This window comes from Anabrus simplex, chromosome 14, assembly GCF_040414725.1.
Source record: "Anabrus simplex isolate iqAnaSimp1 chromosome 14, ASM4041472v1, whole genome shotgun sequence".
In the NCBI taxonomy this organism is placed as follows: Eukaryota; Metazoa; Arthropoda; class Insecta; order Orthoptera; family Tettigoniidae; genus Anabrus; species Anabrus simplex.
The window spans coordinates 76667011-76685783 of NC_090278.1; the positions used below are offsets into that span (position 1 = coordinate 76667011).

Genomic DNA, 18773 nt, shown 5'->3' on the forward strand with positions numbered 1-18773 from the left:
TATAAAAATCATGTCTATTGTTAGAACACTTGAGATACAGAAAGTATACAAATAGTTTTTGTTGTTGGGCAAAAAATAATTGGTATTGTTCTTTTGCTTTTGAGATTCATTTAAGTTCTTCTGTATAAAAGTACGAATGTTCCGAAGTGCAACAACATCCCGTTTCACTGTTGCACTTTCTAGTGAATTCTAACAGTTGCTGTTTGATATTTTGAATGTCTCTTAACTGTCCGAACATGAATCTCAGAATCATTCGCTAATTTCTTTACTGGTTCTCATTTCTTGAACTTTTCAATTAAGTGAAGCTTTTGTTTTAAAGTTAAAAGCACTTTATTTCACTTCGTAGCCATGACTGTAATCAAGGAACACCAACAAAGAGTTGCTGTACGTTACACTATTTAGTGTTTAGTTCTTGAACATTTTTTTTTGCTAGGGGCTTTACGTCGCACCGACACAGATAGGTCTTATGGCGACGAGAGTTCTTGAACAAAGCATGCCGTTAACACACTTGCAGTCGAGAGCGTGCTCGAATTTCAAGCGTGCAGTTCACGTGTTCAAAATGCCATGACAAAAATAAAGGAAATAGAATAAGCATAGTAATAGAGTTTGCTGTACAAACTTTCATCAAGTCATAAATAACTATTATGTCTTTATTTTGAACATTCTACTTCATGGGAAGAACGTAAGTAGTTAAGAGCAAAATTTACACTGTACTTACAACTAAACTAGGTTTAGTCTCAGAAGACTAATTATTAACCTTCATAATAAAAAATATTTTATGGCAAGACTACCCTCAGCTTTTTGCAAAATGTACACCATACTTATTAATATTAGGCTTTACCTAAGTTATAAAATCAACTTCACAGAAAGAATAGTCAGGTTATGTAGAACTTTATTTACACTGTACTATTAACTGGTTTTGGTCTTAAGTCTTTTTTTTAGTCTTGAAAGACTGTACTTAAAACTACACTAGATGTGGTGGCAAAATCTATCTTCAGCTTTTTGCAAAATGTACACCATACTTATATATTAGTCTTTATCTAAGGCTGGTCTAATCCTCTACAGCTCCACCAACAGCTGTCATAGATAGCCTAGGTGTCACTGAAGAAGCATACTAGGAGTTTTTGTTTTTGTTTTTTTTTAGTCTTGAAAGACTGTACTTAAAACTAAAGTAGGTTTAGTCTCAGAAGACTAATTATTAACCTTCATATTTAAAAATATTTCCTGGGAAGCCTACCCTCAGTTTTTTGCTAAATGTACACCATTCTTATTAATATTAGGCTTTATCTAAGTTATAAAATCTACATCATGGAAAGAATAGTCAGTTTATGTAGAACTTTATTTACATTGTACTATTAACTAGTTTTGGTCTTAAGACATTTTTTTTTTAAAGTCTTGAAAGACCATCTTACATACTAATCTACATGGTTTAGTATTCTCTTGAGTAAAATGTACATTGTACATTTTACTGTTTTGGCTATGTACAAGGGTATCCTGACCAGTTCATCCTCTCCCTCTAATCCTGACATCACGCTTTATTTTAATATTTCTCTGCTAACAAATAGAACCAATGCAACTGTAAACAACTCCTCACTGTCTAAACGGACTACAGAAAAAACAAATACATGTGTTGGGTATTCAGCCCGAAGGCTGGTCTGATCCTCTACAGCTAGACCAACAGCTGTCATAGATAGCCTAGGTGTCACTGAAGAGGCATACTAGGGAAATGAGGAGTGAGGTAGTTTCCCGTTGCTTTCCTCGAATACATATGAAATATGAAAATCCACAACCTGTTTCCAGTTTATTAAATGAAATACTGGAGAGTGTTGCTGGAGTGAGAGATGACAGGGAAAACTGGAGTAACCGGAGAAAAAACCTGTCCTGCCTCTGCGCTGTCCAGCACAAATCTCACACAGAGTGACCTGTATTTGAACCATGGAACTCAGCAGCGAGAAGCCAGCGCACAGCCACTCCTGAGCCACGGAGGCTTTTAATGACTAATACAGTGGGGTAAAAAGTGCGGATGCATTCGATTTAGTAGCAATATTAATATATCAAAGACAGGAACCACTCCTCTATCATGCAGTTTTTATAGCATTCAGAACCATTCTAGGCAAAAATGTGAAAATTATGAACTTTCCTGACTAAAATGACAATTTATCACGAGAATGATTTTGAACTGTTTCACTTTAACTTTTTAATATATCAGCATTTACTTTTTTTTTTTTTAATTGACACAAATTGACTTGGTAACCATTTTTGGAATGGTTGTACATAGAAAGTTGTGGTTTGCAGCTATCACTAGAGAATTCTACATTCTTTAATTTGGCTATACTGCAAAGGCAACTGGTTGATGGTTAGTTATTGTGTTCTGTAAGTATAGTTTTTTAGTATGGTATCAACTTGCTTTTCTGAAAACTGACATTTCTCAGAACTTACCACTTCATCTCTGGAACCACTGAGGTGCTTTCACACCAGTTTAATAAAACTTTAGCACATAAATTGAAAATCTGCAAAATAATACGCTTCAGCAAGCCAGACACTGACCACGAGAAGAAAGAATAGGATCCAAGCAACTGAAATGAGGTTCCTGATCACACAAAGAACCACAGGAGACAGGAAGTGACAGAACAAGGAGGAGACTGCAGGACAGGACTAATTAAGAGAAGCTGAACTGGTATGGGCACATGAGAATGCCAAAGCAAGCGCACAAGGATATGATGCCAGGAAAGAGGGCCAGAGGACAGCTCAGAAATAGACTGAAAAAATACAATGAGGAAATTCATTAACCCATACGAATTTATAGAGGACATTGAAGAAAAATGCAGAAGAATATTTCATACATTGAATGAGAATGTCTAGTCATTCCATACCGTATGTCTGACACCACCCTTGTTTGATGCCAGTTAAAACTAGCAAAAATATGACAAAAAAGACGAGTTGCATGATTTATAGTGAGAAAATCCCAGTATGAAGTAAGACTGTAAGTTAACTCTTAAAAGGAACAAGCCTAATGTCAAATAGGAAAAAAGGATGAATCTGGTACAGGCATGCTAACCTAAGAGATCAAAGATCTCGACACTCAAATTTTATAATGCAAGTACTCTCCATTCATAAAGAGTTATGAAATATTTACACTTACTTGACAATGAGGGCAAGACTGGTATTGTATTACAAACAGTCAGTGCTACAAGGATCCAAATAATTCCAGTCATTTTCTTGGAATTAGTGATTTTTTGTAGTATGTTATTTTACTTTTTTTTTAAAATCACAATGAAATTGTTTATGTTTCTACTGTATGTACGTCTACCCCCTGCTCCTGTTTCTGGTAAGGGTTTGGGGATGAAGTTGAATGAAATTACATATGGCATGTCTTTATGGTCGAACACCCTTTCTGATGCCATCTCATTTGAGGAGCTAATGGAGATGAAATGAATGATTGTGAATAAAATTGGGGAAGGAGGTGGAAGGAATCGGCCATGGCTTATGAATAGGAACTATCTCGGCATTTTCCTGGATGTGAAAGTGGGAAACCAAAGAAAACCATCCTCAGGACAGCCGACTGTGGGGTTTGAACCCACTCATCTGCCGAATACAGAACTTGGGTCCATAGCCTTAGTGCAATAATACCCATGGCCACTCTGGTCAGTTGTTTATGTTTATATTATTAAAGAAAAAACTACTGTAACATGATAGCTGTTAGACAAGTTTACAAATCTTGAAATAACAAGTTTTTCTTCAAGTCCCAGAATATCATAAAATTTAGTATTTTTAAAAATTTTGGAAACCAAAGTACGAATTACCCACATTTACAAGTGCATATCATTGCTGAACTTAGAAAAACCATTATGTGATAATATTTCAGCTTAGAACTCTGACTAGAAAGGTTCTGTTGCCCGAACTAGATCAATGAATTTTCGTTCTAAGTGAGTCAGTATTTCTCACATCAATAACAGTATTTTGAGATGCAGAGGATGTGCATCATCTTTAAGTCTGCAATGTATGGTAATAAATCATTTGAAAAATCTCAGGTGCTGATTTTTTTGTTTCCTTCTTCATATTTTAATGCAAATGTTTATATGGTTCCTTTCAGCACTAACTCGTTATATTACACTACAAACTTCACCTATTGCCTGCTAATTTAAGTGCTTCCTGCAATGACCAGCAAGAGCTAATACACTTAATAATCAACTTGGAACTAATTATATTACAAAATACTAATGCTAATTATTATTTATACAAACAGTCTCCAGGGAAAGCTTGCCTTACTTTACCTGTATGCACTCTAGACATTCTATTAATTTCCATATCAACTCGGGAATGGACTTCAGGAACTGTCACATTCCAAAATCAAAGACATTTCCTATTTTCATCTACTGAGTTAATGTTTGTCAGATCAACACATGTGTGCAAAGTGAAGTGAGAATATCTAGATGCAAAATAATAATCCTTTATGTCGGAAGCACGAATTCGCGTTTACTATATCGCAACATCTTTGAGTGATCTCTTTGTTTTAATTCTTGAACCACAGTAATTTTACAGGGGTTACAATAGAAGCTTTTATTTTTTTATTTTTAGAGATTGCTTTATTATCCAGTTAGAAATTCTGGACCACTGTGTTAATTTGCGCATTCACTTGGTAGGACTCCGCGGTATTATATATGAGATATGAACAAGGTTTTTTTTCCTCATTAAAATTGTACACTTCCTGATGCATCATGACTTGAAACAGTTGAATGAAATTTACACATCAAATCACATACAGCATCATAGAGAAGACACCTGCAATTAATAAAACAAGCACAAAATTTTAGTTTCACATTTTGCATTCCGCCAAAAATATTCTCTCTTCAATGGTGCACATCATCCCCAGTATTGTACCCTACTGTCACCAGTAGTATTTTGTCTAAACATGTACACACTATTTACTAACCTTCATGAGACTATTTATCCTTAACATATCCTTCGTCATTTATGACCATGCCAATGACTGGGTCTAGTTGCCGTTGTGAATATAATGCTTTCTAATTCTTGCTGCGGGCAGCGTTCACATATTTAAGAAAGAAACTAACAAAAATGAACAAAAATTATAATTATCTGACATGGGAATTGTCTTATTTGCCTCTGGGAAAGGATGTCACAGTAGAATGTTTAACGCACACAGTTCAAGTAATACAAGACCACATTCAGAGAACTGTTTTTCCTTTTACCTCTTCAGTGGGACCAACAGAAAGGCAACTAAACCTTCTCTTCAATAACAAACCTAGAAATACAACCCTATTATTTACAGTACATAAAAAAGTAAGAAAATTAACTTGGTTTCACAAATTTTGGTACAAAAAATTAGCCCTGCTGGGGTTATTTCAAGTTCCAAGAACCTGAAGAGCAATATTTTTAAAAATTCATGAAAAGAAAGCAATCTTAAGGACTTTTTTGTGTTGAATGTTCCCTCTCTTAGTGAAAGCTGGAACATTATCCACAAGTTAGTCCTCATATTTGCACATTTAGAGCGGTATCTGTCTATTGTCGCTATCTACAAACATAATAGAACATCTAACATCAATTCTGCTTTATTTACAGCTTTGGCAAGCGCGAGGAGATGAATTTCACCCTCAATGTGCCTCAGCATTGTATGGACTGTTCACCTCAAATGAAACACCATCTGTGAATCACTTGCTACTTTATAACTATCTTTTAGGATTACTGGAAGACTAATTATAAAACTAATTATTTAAATATTTACATGAAGGTTAACCTTACCTCTCAAGCTTGCGGTACTGTTAGAATATAGAAGTCACCAGAGCAAACTTTTCTGTTACTGTTCGTAAGACAAAATTAGCACGGGACAACCTTGGTAAGAAACCAAGTTTTTCTTAAAATATAAGGCAATCATTAACTTAGAATTTTCTTTGAGTGTGTGACAAACCAAACTGCAGAGCCACCCACTTCACTGAGTAATTTTGACATTTCTTGAAACAAAAAATGTGTATATTAAAGATTTTAAAAGATGTACCTTTTATAAGTCATTTTCAATTTTTTACAGGGGAAAATGTATAAAACTGGTGTTAAAATTCCATCGTACCCAATAAATCTTTCAAGCCAGGGCTTAAGAGTATGGTTTAAGTCATATGTTAGGTCTTCATAGTACAAGTCATTGATGTTTCAACAATTAGAAGAAAACTATTATTAAAATAATTCAATATTCTGAAATGTGTTGATGTTTCATTCATTTCATATGCTGCACATTTAATACTGTTCCTGTTTTCAAACTTTGATCCTGAAATCTAGCTATTTTTGACACTAGCACGAAAGTAATGTTCCATCAAACCAAAGTTAGAAAGAAAGCCTGCAGTGTCCACAAATATTCATTTCCAGAGTAATTATTCCTCTTCAGTGATAATCTTACAAAAGAGCTTCCCCTCACATGTCAGAGAGGATGGAACATCAAGGAATAATCCTTTCAAATAAAAATGATATAAACTTTCTATAACTTGCTTCAGTATGTTAATGAAGAAGAAAAAAAAAAGCTTGAAGATCTAATAGGAAATTGGTACGACTGGAGTAAAGACAATAAGTTATGGTTTGTAAGTAGCTTCAGAAGTGCCATCACCATCACCAAAGATATGTGAGGGAAATACCGTCTTAAGTAACAACTGCTTCAAAATGAATGCTTAAAAAAACAAAACAAAAAACACAGGATAAGGCAAATTAGGTAATTTCCACCATAAATCCTTTCCTTAAACAGGTAAGAAGGGCACATATGACTTCTGTTTACTTAAGGCAGTTCTACACAGTTATTTCACATAGACTTCTCTCACCTTTCTCCTTTCATGTTCCTTCCCATTCCACTCCATTTGTCACTCTGCATGAGAAAGTTCCAGTATATTTTCCATTTTGTTTTCTTAACAGCTTTTCAACAGTATAACAAAATACAATGATATTCTGTCAGGTGAAACAGAGAACCTAAACTATGTAAATTAGAAACTGAAATTTTAGTGCAATATAGGGAAAGATTGTGCATGTCTATAATATTTGTATAACTCAAGATTTAGACATTCTGAAGTTATGTCACTTTTGAATGGTCATAAACAATTTCTTTTAATTAAACAAATGTAAAATGCTTGTTTGATATACATGCATCTAACTCTCTCTTATTCTTGGTTTACCCACGATGGATTATCAACATTGATCAAGGCTTCAGATTATAATATACCTAATGTAACACCCATAGCTACATATTTTTTTGACAATGAGATGCAAGGGGGAAGAGTAAACATACTAGAACCCTGCATGACCAATTATGAAGATTGTAGGTTAAATAAAATAGTCCGACACCTGGCTATATCGGCAAACCATTACAGGATATTTCATAAAAACTAAGACCGCCCAAGAGGCCTTTTTTACTCTCCGATACGGGAGCGCAGTATGGGAGGTGCGCGCATAGTTCTTGACCTTGAAAGCAGTGTGCACATGTTCGACCTTGCAAGCATCCGTTGCCAGTCTGAAACTTAGCTGTTAACATGGTGAGACAGTTATCACTGCAACACTATTTTCGTATGTAAAAGTTATTTTAAATGTGGGTCGGCATGATGGGTATGCGATGCATTAGTTCAGCAATCTTCTTGTGAAGTGCCATCTTCACAAGCACAGATTCAAAATTTAATTGTAAATAAATTTGAAACTACTGGCTCAGTGCTCAATAAAAAACACATGCGCGCACAGGGACAGTTTTAACAGAGGAAAAAGTAGACGACATTGGTACGAATCTTAAGCGGTCACCGAATAAGTCACTCGCAAAATTAGCACAAGTAGAGGTTTCTACTAGAAGACCCGTGCTGCTCCGTAACATTATAAATAGCTCAAATAACATGTCTTGATATGAAATTGCTCGACGCGTTGCCTGGTACTTTTTTAAAGTGTCAAGTGAATTTTTGTGGATTTTTTACTGTGAGATTGACCGATATTTTTTGAACTTTTTGTACTCGTGTGTTTAATTTAAAGTTTTATTTATTTTTTAAGTTCTTAAAAGTTTTAGATTGTTTCAGGTGGACGTTTGCCCTTGTTGCAGCTCATGTTGTCTGTGAATTAATTATCCTTTGAGACAAATAATAAAAATAACTTAAGTGATGGATGTATGTGTTTACATGTCGCGCGAGAGATATCATGTGCACAATTCCAACTGTCATTGGGATTGTCACCTATTAGCCTAGTGAACCCAAGAACAAATCCTCACACAATGGAGGAACTGAAAGAAAACATTACGAATGAAATCAGAAACATTACAGTGGCAGAACTCACTCGCGTCAGCCAGAATGAGGTTAGCAGATACAATGCCTGTATAACCCAGAAAGGACAACACTCCAGCATCTTTTATAAGGTAAGATTTCCTTTAAGACTGTATACATGCTTAAAGCAGGGCAGCCGCGCACGATGTAAGTTAGGCTGAGGCAACTGCCGTAGCGCAGAGTACAAACACGGTCTTAGTTTATATGGGAGAACCCGTACGCGGGTTGTATATTATAACAGAGTTAAGAAATATCTGGCCTAGTCTGTCTAGTAGTTTCTGTCATTGTCAAATCTGACCCTTCAGGTGATTCCTTTGTTTTCTGTAGAATCACACAACCACCAACAACAGTCATATGGTATGGTGTTCTTTTCTGTATTAATTCCTATTATGAGTGAGAAAATTATTTTCCTTCATTAACTCTTTCGCTGCAGAATTCTCTGCCACGCAATATCTCTTGGATGCATATACTTAAATTTAAAACTTTTTCATGATCAACAATTTTCACATGGCATAATATGTGAGAGAGAACTCACGAAAATTATTCCTTGCACTGGCAAACTATTCTGTAGTCCCTGGTGGTACAATATTTTGAAAAAAACTTTCTTTAGAAACAATAATTTCACAAACTTACAAGTTCAAATAGTTCCAAGTACTCTTACGAGCTGTCAGAAGCAACAAATGCAATAATGCAATGTCCACGGACCAAGGCACCCGGCGTATTGTGCATAAACGCAACCGCAGCAGCGAAAGAGTTAATAATTTTTTCTAATACAGTGAGAATACAAAATGTATATTATTTAAAACCTTTAGAACAAGAATATAGTATCTTGGTTATTAGAAACGACAAATTCTTATGGACGCGCCTCTATTTTTGTTTAAGAACAAGTACCATGTCAGGACAAAATTATAATTTTACACTTCAAGGAAAGAAACTTATAAAACTGTAAAAATGGTATAGAAGTCGTCAGAATTTGTCTCTTGTAATGAAATAGCTCAACTAAATGGTAAGAGGAAGGGGGAGGAGTACGTATGAATTTGTCCACGATTGTGGTGTTTAAGCGACTCAGTACAGCCGTCGCAGTATGTTCGCTGACAGGTCAAGGTTAAGCCAAGTCTAAACCAGTTTATGCAGGCCTCTAGTATATACTTCAACAACTGGTCACACCTAACGCCGATTGGATAAGAATCACATTGTCATTACCACTATGCACATAGAATTTGTGAGGGTTCAACAACATGAACATGCTAACGATCCAGAATGACATTTATCTTGATATTTTGATTGATGCGGAAGTTTAATGAGTTGAACAACAAGGTCATAAACCCCATTACAGAAAAGAGTATGTGGTGGGAGGAAGATTTATGAGAGGGAGAATTATAGAAAGAACTTTTAAGAACTTAAAAGAAAAGATCTGCAAAGAATAAGAGTTGACCGAGAGGGGTCAAATAGGAAAGATGAAAGAAGAGCCTGGCACAAGTACATGGAAGCAATGCCAGGCCCAGCTCAGGGCCCCGTGGTCGCCATTCACGTCTCACAAGTTGTGAGCCCCTGGGGGATACTTTGTCTACTAGGACTTCTGACTATGAATTGATAATACAATTTAAACCACTTATTATGGAATCAGCAACAAGATCTAATGCTGACACACTTCACAACAGGTCACAAGTAGAAAATTATTAGTTTTACATCCCATTAAATACTTTAAACCTTTCCACTCGAATGTCGAGGTCTGCTCAACGCTCACTCTCTACTTCAAAAATCGGATGTCGAGGATACGGGATATCTGATCACTTAACAGGTAACTTAATAGAAACAATCTGGTTATTGTACTCAGGCTGTCAATGAAATTCTATACTTTTATCATTATGCAATATTTTTATGTTAATTTTCAAGCATCATCGTAACAATTGATGCGAAGTACAATCAAACTATTATTCACTGAATTTACTGACAACATATGTACACTGAAATCAGACATTTTAATGACGCTGTATAATTTTAATGTAACGAATCTGCAACACGAAATATTTTAATATCCATTTCATGTATCTAAAGATATATCATAACGTATGTTATTATACTGTACATATAGCTCATAACATTAGTTTCATTACTTTATAGGATGGTATTGTTCAAGGACTTGACAATTAATGTGTACTTAAGGCTGATGATGGCCCCAAGTAGGGTCGAAACCAGTCCCTGGTTACGCATCGTGATGTAAATATATGCATTGCAAATAACGTAAAGTATTGAATAGGTGGAATAAATTTTTTTTTTGTGAAATCAAATTAGATATATGACTGCTTGAAAATTTGAATGTCGAGCCATTTCGATAAATGCCTATGCAGAAAGGTAGCTGCACGTGTCCTGAACTCTCTCGTCAAACTTCGGAACATCTACGAGTAATCTTTCTTCCAGTGCAGCTAGATATTCCATGGAGTGTACATAGCCCAACTCTCGCCGCGCGCCAGTCCAGCTGTCAAGGCATGAACAAGTAGATCATGTCAGTTACAGAAGGATAACAGTATGCGTATTCCCGATAGAAACATTGAGGATGCAGTACTAAATAGTGACAGTGATTTATCAGACATTTCTGAGTTTAGTGCTGGTGAATCAAACGCTGAACAATCCTCAGATGATGAAAGTGATACGGATACAAACGTTAATGCAAGTACTATGGTACGTCAGAATGTTTCGAATGACGATGGCGGGCCAATTGAATATCCTTTCTCCAAACAAACAGGGTTACGGCACATCCATCTACCAGTTAATGCAAGATCACTGGAATATTATAGCCTTTTTTTTTTTTTAACAAAAATATTGAGGGTATAGCCAATGAAACTAATAAATACACTGAGGATAAAATTCATAAACAGATGCCTACAATGAAGCCTTGGTCTACATGGAGGAAATGGAGAAGGGTAACATTTACTGAAATTTTAGTGTTTATTGGTGTTATTCTCAACATGGGACTTGTCAGTTTACCTACTTACAAGACTACTTCTCCCAGCAATGGGTAACATGTGCCATTTTTTTGCGATGTTTTTATGCAAGATAGATTTATGCAGATTTTCTGGATGTTGCATGTGGGTCTCAAATAATCCAGCTCTGCACTCTAGTGTTTGCTTCAAAAGGTTCCACACACCGAAAAATTATAAAACTTCCTGAGTTATTGTATTAATAAATTATGTATACTGTCCTGTGTGTTCATAAGCAATAAATAAGTTTCAAATATTTGACACAAATGAACGTGAACGGGCTGAAAATAAAATTTCTCAACCAGCGAATGGAAAGGGTTAAAGGTTTTTCGAGAAAGTCAAAGGTATCAGTCCCAGCCAAGGTAGACACTATTCATAGATGACCAAATGTTCAGATTTACTCAGCCACAAGCTTGCATGGTCCACATTGGTTTCATTACAAATATGAAGTTGCAATGACAAGGAAACTTATACACATCTCACATAAATGCCCCAGTAAGAAAGCCAACAGGAGTGAAATATTACTGCATAGAAAATGAACAGACCTCTTAAAAGATAAAAATATTACATGAACTTAAAAAGGCTGTACAACATCAATACCAGACATTCTGCTTTAAAACAGGCAGATCACAGCTATTATCAGCACTCCATGTGATCTAAGTTCAAGTAACAGTTTGGTATTCAGAAGAATGGTTGCTGTCCATGTTATTAGCAGGTGTTTATTTTTTATGATGAGTTATAAAACTGGAAAATTGTGCTCTGTACATTTTTGCTTATGCCCCCAGTCCATTAGCCGGGCCTAACCAATCCAGACCAATGGTTGCCCGAGCCACGCCATGATGAATCTGTAACCTATCTTTTGCGAATGCTCAACGGTAGTTTTACCAAAAGATAGGTAGAGATCTGACATGGCATGGCTTGGATGATATCACAATGCCTCCAAGAGGCTAGCGATACGACCACTGTCTTTACATGAGAATTGGTCTGCCTAGTGCCAAGATCATTGGGCTGGATTGGTTAAGCCGACTACTGGAAAGACCAATGGGCTGGGAGTAACCAAAGGTTAGGGTGGCCAACAGGCTTTCAGCATCCTGTGGAGTCCTACTAAATGCAATGAAAGATTAAGGTTACAGACGCAAGCCACAGTGATTTGAAACTGCACGTTTTCTTATTCTCATAGAAGCTAACAGGCTTGCGGGAACACATGATGCGAGCTCTATTGGAGACAACAGATAATTTGTCTTCATAACAGCTGACTTAAGCCAGCCAATAGCAAAAAAGAAAATGGTCATAAACATCACATACAGCCTCCATTTTAGTTCTATACAAGTAAGAATCCTTCCAGGAGTGAGTCAGTCAGTTCCTGGCAAGCATAAAGGAAGGATCTCTCCTCTACACTACTTCAGGTTCTGTTTCACAATTTTTATGAACTTTTTTCACCTGCAAATTATTAAAGGTAGTATCATCAGCAGTGAGGAAGAGTGCTTTTTTCACATTCTCATGTGGTAGAGATTACAGTAACAATTCTTCCTTTTTAAAAATTATTTCAGCTTCAGTTCTCTACAGGGCCTTTTTTTATTTATTTTTAGCTCTGTGCAAGTGTCCGAGGAGCTACACGGAAAAGCGATGGCATGAGCGTGTGACTCATTTGCCAAGATATATATTGCTTCACGACCAGTTGATGTGATCTAATGCAGTAGCAATTACGGTAGAAATTCAGTAAGACTTACATTACTTTTATAGCATGATAAGGATGTAATATGTTGGAAATCTTAAGTGGAATACCTTGTAGAGGAGAGAGGTGTTCACTGCGACAGTTAAGAACCCATCCGCGGTCCCCAGAAGTAATTTTGCTATGCCCCCAGACCCCCTTTGGTTGATCCCGACGAATGGCTTTGTCACGAGATTCGGAAATTCAAAAGTAGCGCCGCTGCACTAAGACTAGTTTTTTATATGAACAGTTGGCAGCTCTCTCCACTGCACGATCAAGCCCGACGCGAGCGAGAGAGAAACAAATGATAGTGCAATCGCGCCTAGATGCGTACGCTGGAAAATGTAAGTTATTCTGAATTTTTGCCGCAATTGCGCGATAAGTCCCCCGTCTTCACAGCAATAGTTTAGATGAACATATGTGGAAGTGATAGTGTATTCAATGTGTTACCTTTGAAATAGCAGAATTTCTGTATAAATACAAAAGAAGTTGTGTGTTTAACGAGTGATGAATACAACAGAACAGCGTGTATTCATTGTGTTGTGCTATGCGAAGCATTCTTCTGTTAAGAGTGTCGCTTTCAATTCATTCGCAAATTTCCTGGCATCTTCCCTCCCCATAGGAATACGGTATATACTTTAGTCAAGAAGTTCCGTACTGGGTCCACTGTTAACAAGAAAACACAAAGACAAACTGTTTTAACAGAGGAAAAGCTTGATGAAATAGGAGCTCCCTTGGAAAGAACTCCAACAAAATCTCTGTTGTCCTGTTATGCAAGCTAATGTGTAATCATCTTCTGCTCATAAAGCAACAAAACTGTTAAAATACCAACCATAGAAAACCCACCGCTGCCCAACATTTAAGAGGATCTGACAGTTTCACCTGGGTTCGGTATTGTAACTGGTTGCTTCAGTCCATTGATGAATGGTTATGTTGACCCAGAACTTTTATTTTTTAGTGATGTGGCATGGCTGCACTTAACTAGCTACATAAACAGTCAAAACAATCTCTACTGGAGTGCAGAAAATCCTCACCAGCTGCATGTCTGTCCACTTTACGATGTAAAGATAGGAGTTTGGTGTGTTGTAAGTGCTCGCAGAATTACAGAGCCATATTTTTTTCATGAGATAATAAATGCTAACTGATATATAGACCTCATTCTCAGGCCATTCATTCAAGAGCTGACAGAAAAGAAAGGAGTAATGGTTACTTCATTAAAGATAATGCAACAGCACACACTGCTGATTGATCTACGGTCGCCCCTTACAACAGGCTGGGGATACCATGAGTGTATTCTCTATCTGCGTCCCCCACTCACAGGGGGTACAAGTTATTTCAAACATCACAAGGGCTGAGATTTGAAGTGTGTCTGAAAACCTGTTTACGAGTTATCAGGTGTGTTTGACAGCTGAGGGACAAAATTTTGAGCATCAAATGTAATGCCAGGTAGGTTTTAGACATATACTTACTCGAAATAGCTTTCTACAAAGGTGAATTTTCGCGATGTGGCGAGGAGAAAAGGCACGCGTTATACCAGCTAGCAACCGAGTGTGTATTGTGCCAGTCGTGCTGAGACCAAAGCTAAAAATAAAGACCCTGTCTTACATAATATTTTATTACCTACTGCTGCTATAATTTTGCAGTTTTACTGAATGAGACAATTTATGAAAAAAAAACTGCCCTTAGGAAACATATAATGCTTACAATAAGGAAAGAATAAAAACAAATTTTAAGTGAATGGAGAAAATTTTAACTAGCAAAAATGAATAATATTAAAATTAAATATACAGCGAGTATAATTTAAGACCTTGGAACTGAGTACCGACGAACAGGAGTGCAGGGAAGCAGAAACAGCGAGTGCAGTGCCTGCGACGGCAAGTAGATGTAATCATCTCAAAGTTACGCCTACAGAAACTAAATAAAACTGAACTTGCCAGTATTTACAGAAGATGTTGAAAGTGATCTTGAGCTGTGATGCAAACTTCACATCTTGTAATGAGATTTAGAAACACATTTTGCAGCTCATGGTCACTGATGGAATGCACAGTATTTCTAATATCGATTTTTAATTCTTCTGCAGTTTAAAGATTATTCCTGTAAACTTTTCCTTTGAGATTTCCCCATAGATAAAAGTTGCAGGTACTTAAATCAGGTGAACGAGGGGGCCATAAGCCTTTACTGATGATCTGATCACCATAGAACACTTCCTGCAACAGATACATAGAGCTACGCGTCGTACGAGCTGTCGCACCATTCTGCTGGAAATAGCCATACCTTTTCTCTTCTTCAGTCAGTTCAGCAAAAATTGGTTCAAGAATGTTGTGAATATAACTGTCAGAAGTAATAGTGTCCTGAAAAAATATTGGACCGACAATTTGCCGGGCCCTAAAAGCGCACCATATACCCACCTTCACATCGTGCAGAGGTCTTGTTTGTAAAATGTGCAGATTCTCTGTATCCCAGATCAAACTGTCATGTGAACTTACATATCCACTCAAATGAAACCATGCTTCATTGCTCTTAAAAAGAAAGTTTGGGTCCACGATACCGTCATGGACACTATTCATTAGCCAATTGCAAAATGTTATTCTTGCAAAGAAATCTGTAGATTGTATATTATGGAGTGAATGATACCTATAAGATCGTAAATGTAATAATTGTGTTGCAATATGTGCGGACGAATGTGAAATACCAGTTTCCTGAGCTATTCTCAGAAGTGACTTAGGTGGAGTGCCTTGCAGTCTTGCACATACCTCTTTTAACCTCTCCTGTGTGAGAGCTGTTCTCCTTCGCTGTTTTCTCTTATTAGTTACGGAACCAGTACTACGCCACTTGTGAAGGAGTTGTTGCACGTAATGTTTTGATGGTACCATTGAACCAGGAAACTGTATACGGAATTTTTGAAGGCATCTTTTAACTGGTTTCTTCTTCTTCTTGTGCAAATAACACTCAACCAAATATATTCTCTGAGCTGTAGTGTATTTAACCATCGCAATAATGAAGTTACAACACACCCTAAAAGTCCAATAGTTACTAGCGAACTGAGTGAGATAACCCTATACTGCGGCAGCTGTTAACACTTCTTAAGAGTTAATTTACTTCAAACATGTATGCCTACATACAATATCTGCTACACCTGATATATTCCTACATATTATATATTATTGTATCATAGTCATTCCTAAGATCTTTATTAAAAATACAGAGAGTATAATTTAAGACTTCACACTGGTCACAGGCTGCGTGAATTCTCTAGTGACCGCCATATGGCTTCTGTCGAACTTGGTTGAAGAAGTGCTGAAACCCTTCACAAATAAACAGTTTTTAATACAGTGTATTTCCATATTATTATCATTATTATTGCAGTAAGCCATCTGAAACAAGTCCCTACAGCCTAACATTTCGCTCAGAAGAAAAACCAAAACTGTTATCCAATTTTAAAGCTTTCCAGTCTCTCCTCTCTCACGCATAGAATTATTGGCTAACACAGAGTTTCAGTTAATTCTGTCTCATGGTTACAAACTGCCAAGTCCATATGAAAGCAAACATTACCTGCTTCTGATGATCATCTCTTTCCCATTAATGTTGAAAGATAAAAGCCTCTTGAATTTTCTTTAAGACCAGGCCCTACTTATTTCCTTTGAGACCTTCCAACTTTCTTATTATTTCTAATTTGTGAGACTTTTTCAGCATAAGAATGAAGTTGAAATAAAAAGGCAAGCAGTGGAGCCAGAAACTTCAGCTTTGCACATTCACATGCTAAAAGAAGTTTGTGTCTGGTATTGATGCACAGTATTTCTTACAAATTATTTCTAGGTTTAAGACTTATTGTTTGTGATTCATAATGCAATTCATAAAAATAACTGTACAGGCTGTCAATTAATACACTGGAGTTAAATGAAAATTTGTCATATTTCATGGCTCTAGAAGAACATATTTCAAATTTTTAAAATGTTTTCCTACAAAATGATGAAGGCATTTATACTGTTCTGGAACCAAGGTGCTTTGCTGTTGCACTTATCCACTATTGTTGCCAAAAGGAATCCTTAGTTTTAAAAGAACAATCAACAAATATCAACCATATGTTTATAGGAAATGAAGATATAATAAGAACATACAGGGACGAAATTACAGTCATACGATCCAGGAATTTTTAAATTAATATTATTGACACATGTGGTACTGTAAGACCAGTTACCTGCAATGAAGAGTCTCTACTGTCCAAGTTCTAATACTTAAGGTTACTGCATACCACTGTAACATTTTTCAATTACTTTGTTTCAAATAATGAAGTAACTTTAGCCAAAATACATTAATATCACCTTTCACTTGTACATTGCATCTTGCTCGAATTGTGAATTGGAAGCTGTGCTCAATGGTGGTGACTTCCTTTTCATTCGACATCAGGTAAGAGCACTCGAAACATCTGGACATTTCGTGAAAAAGAAATTCCAAGAGAATTCTCTCTTCATATCTGAAACACAAGGTTCAAAAAGTAAGGTACCTAGAGTTCACAATATGCTTCAATTTCTTAAATAGCTATAGCGTACTTACAGAGTAAACAAGGCTTTATATAGGTTTAATTTTGAAGTGTAGGCCAATTAACGAGAATACCAAACATTTTAGATCTTGGACGAGGTAATAGAAACATCTAAGCCCTTCTGGATCCCGCGACTGATTTACATCAACCAAAGAACCAGTTTTTGAAGTCGTGAAAGAAATATGTTCGTCTCCGACGACAATTTCCAGTTCCTGTCGGCCAATTCTATCAGGCTGCGGCCAGAGAGAATCGTCTTCCTGCATAATTTCAGAATCATGAATAATGCGCTTCAGTTCTTCCATTACACAATGATGTACATATGCTTCTTTCCGAATCATGGTGTCGTTCTTGTAATTGGAATTATTAGCGTACCTCAACTTTCCATCGGGACGAAACTCAAATTCCAAGAACTCGTGTCCAAACTTTCCTTTATGCCCAACATAATATCGGATATAAAAATCTGTTGACATTACAAGTAAGTAAATGAATGAATGAATGAACAGAAGTTAACACGTTTGATTCCAAAATACAACGCAGACAACAGACCGCAACAGACGTCGCTTAAACCCTAACCTCCTCTTTTACCCTACACAGTGGGTTAAACACCAACATGATAAAATTCAGTGTTGCCAACTGATATTTGAGTTAGCGCCAAACTGGGATCAGAAATTCTCAGACAAAATAGTATTTATTATGATAAAATTGAATAAAATTGAATAAAAACCCGGAATGCGCACAAATCTGTAAAGTGATTAAAGTTTACTGGACTCTATTTTCAGTATATTTCCGCTCAATCATAGCATCTGTGGCGCAGAATTCAAACTATAGGCACCGTGCGTGTCGCACTAGCGGCCGGGCGGAGAAAAACAAGTGAGACAGACTCCGGACTCGCAATAGATGTTCTGTGATGAGTGAGCGTGTTGTTACTCCAATGATAATGGCAGAGAAAAGGAGATCAAGTAAACGCAATTGTTGTGTTGTCGGATGTTCCAATACTTACGCAAATACGGGAAGTGAAGTACAATTTTATTGTTTTCAAAAACGAGCGATAGAAGTGGACCGAAGGAGGCGATGGATACAAGCAGTTAACCGAACGAAGAAAGTAGTCCTACACATACGTACTGCACATATTTGCAATAAGTTCAATTGATCCGATTTAATTTAATTTTGGTTTTAATTTTTAGCACTGATGGATCACTTTGGCAACCTACGACTTATTCAAGAATATGTAGTGCACATTTCATCGGAAACAGAAG

The 18773-nt window shown here is 36.6% G+C and overlaps 1 protein-coding gene across 1 annotated transcript; it reads right to left on the reverse strand.

Moving 5' to 3' along the window:
- Positions 1 to 11649: 11649 nt before the first annotated feature.
- On the reverse strand, positions 11650 to 18098 carry LOC136885204 (protein mago nashi homolog). The gene is made up of 2 exons (XM_067157628.2): positions 17532 to 18098; positions 11650 to 17451 (listed from the first exon to the last, which is right to left on the reverse strand). The coding sequence occupies exon 1, from the start codon at positions 17985 to 17987 to the stop codon at positions 17547 to 17549; it is 441 nt and encodes a 146-aa protein (XP_067013729.1). The 5' UTR covers positions 17988 to 18098; the 3' UTR covers positions 11650 to 17451; positions 17532 to 17546.
- Positions 18099 to 18773: the final 675 nt, after the last annotated feature.

What these genes read in the sequence shown, in the direction of transcription:
- LOC136885204 (XM_067157628.2), bottom strand. Translation starts at nt 17,987, where the DNA reads ATGTCAACAGATTTTTATATCCGATATTATGTTGGGCATAAAGGAAAG.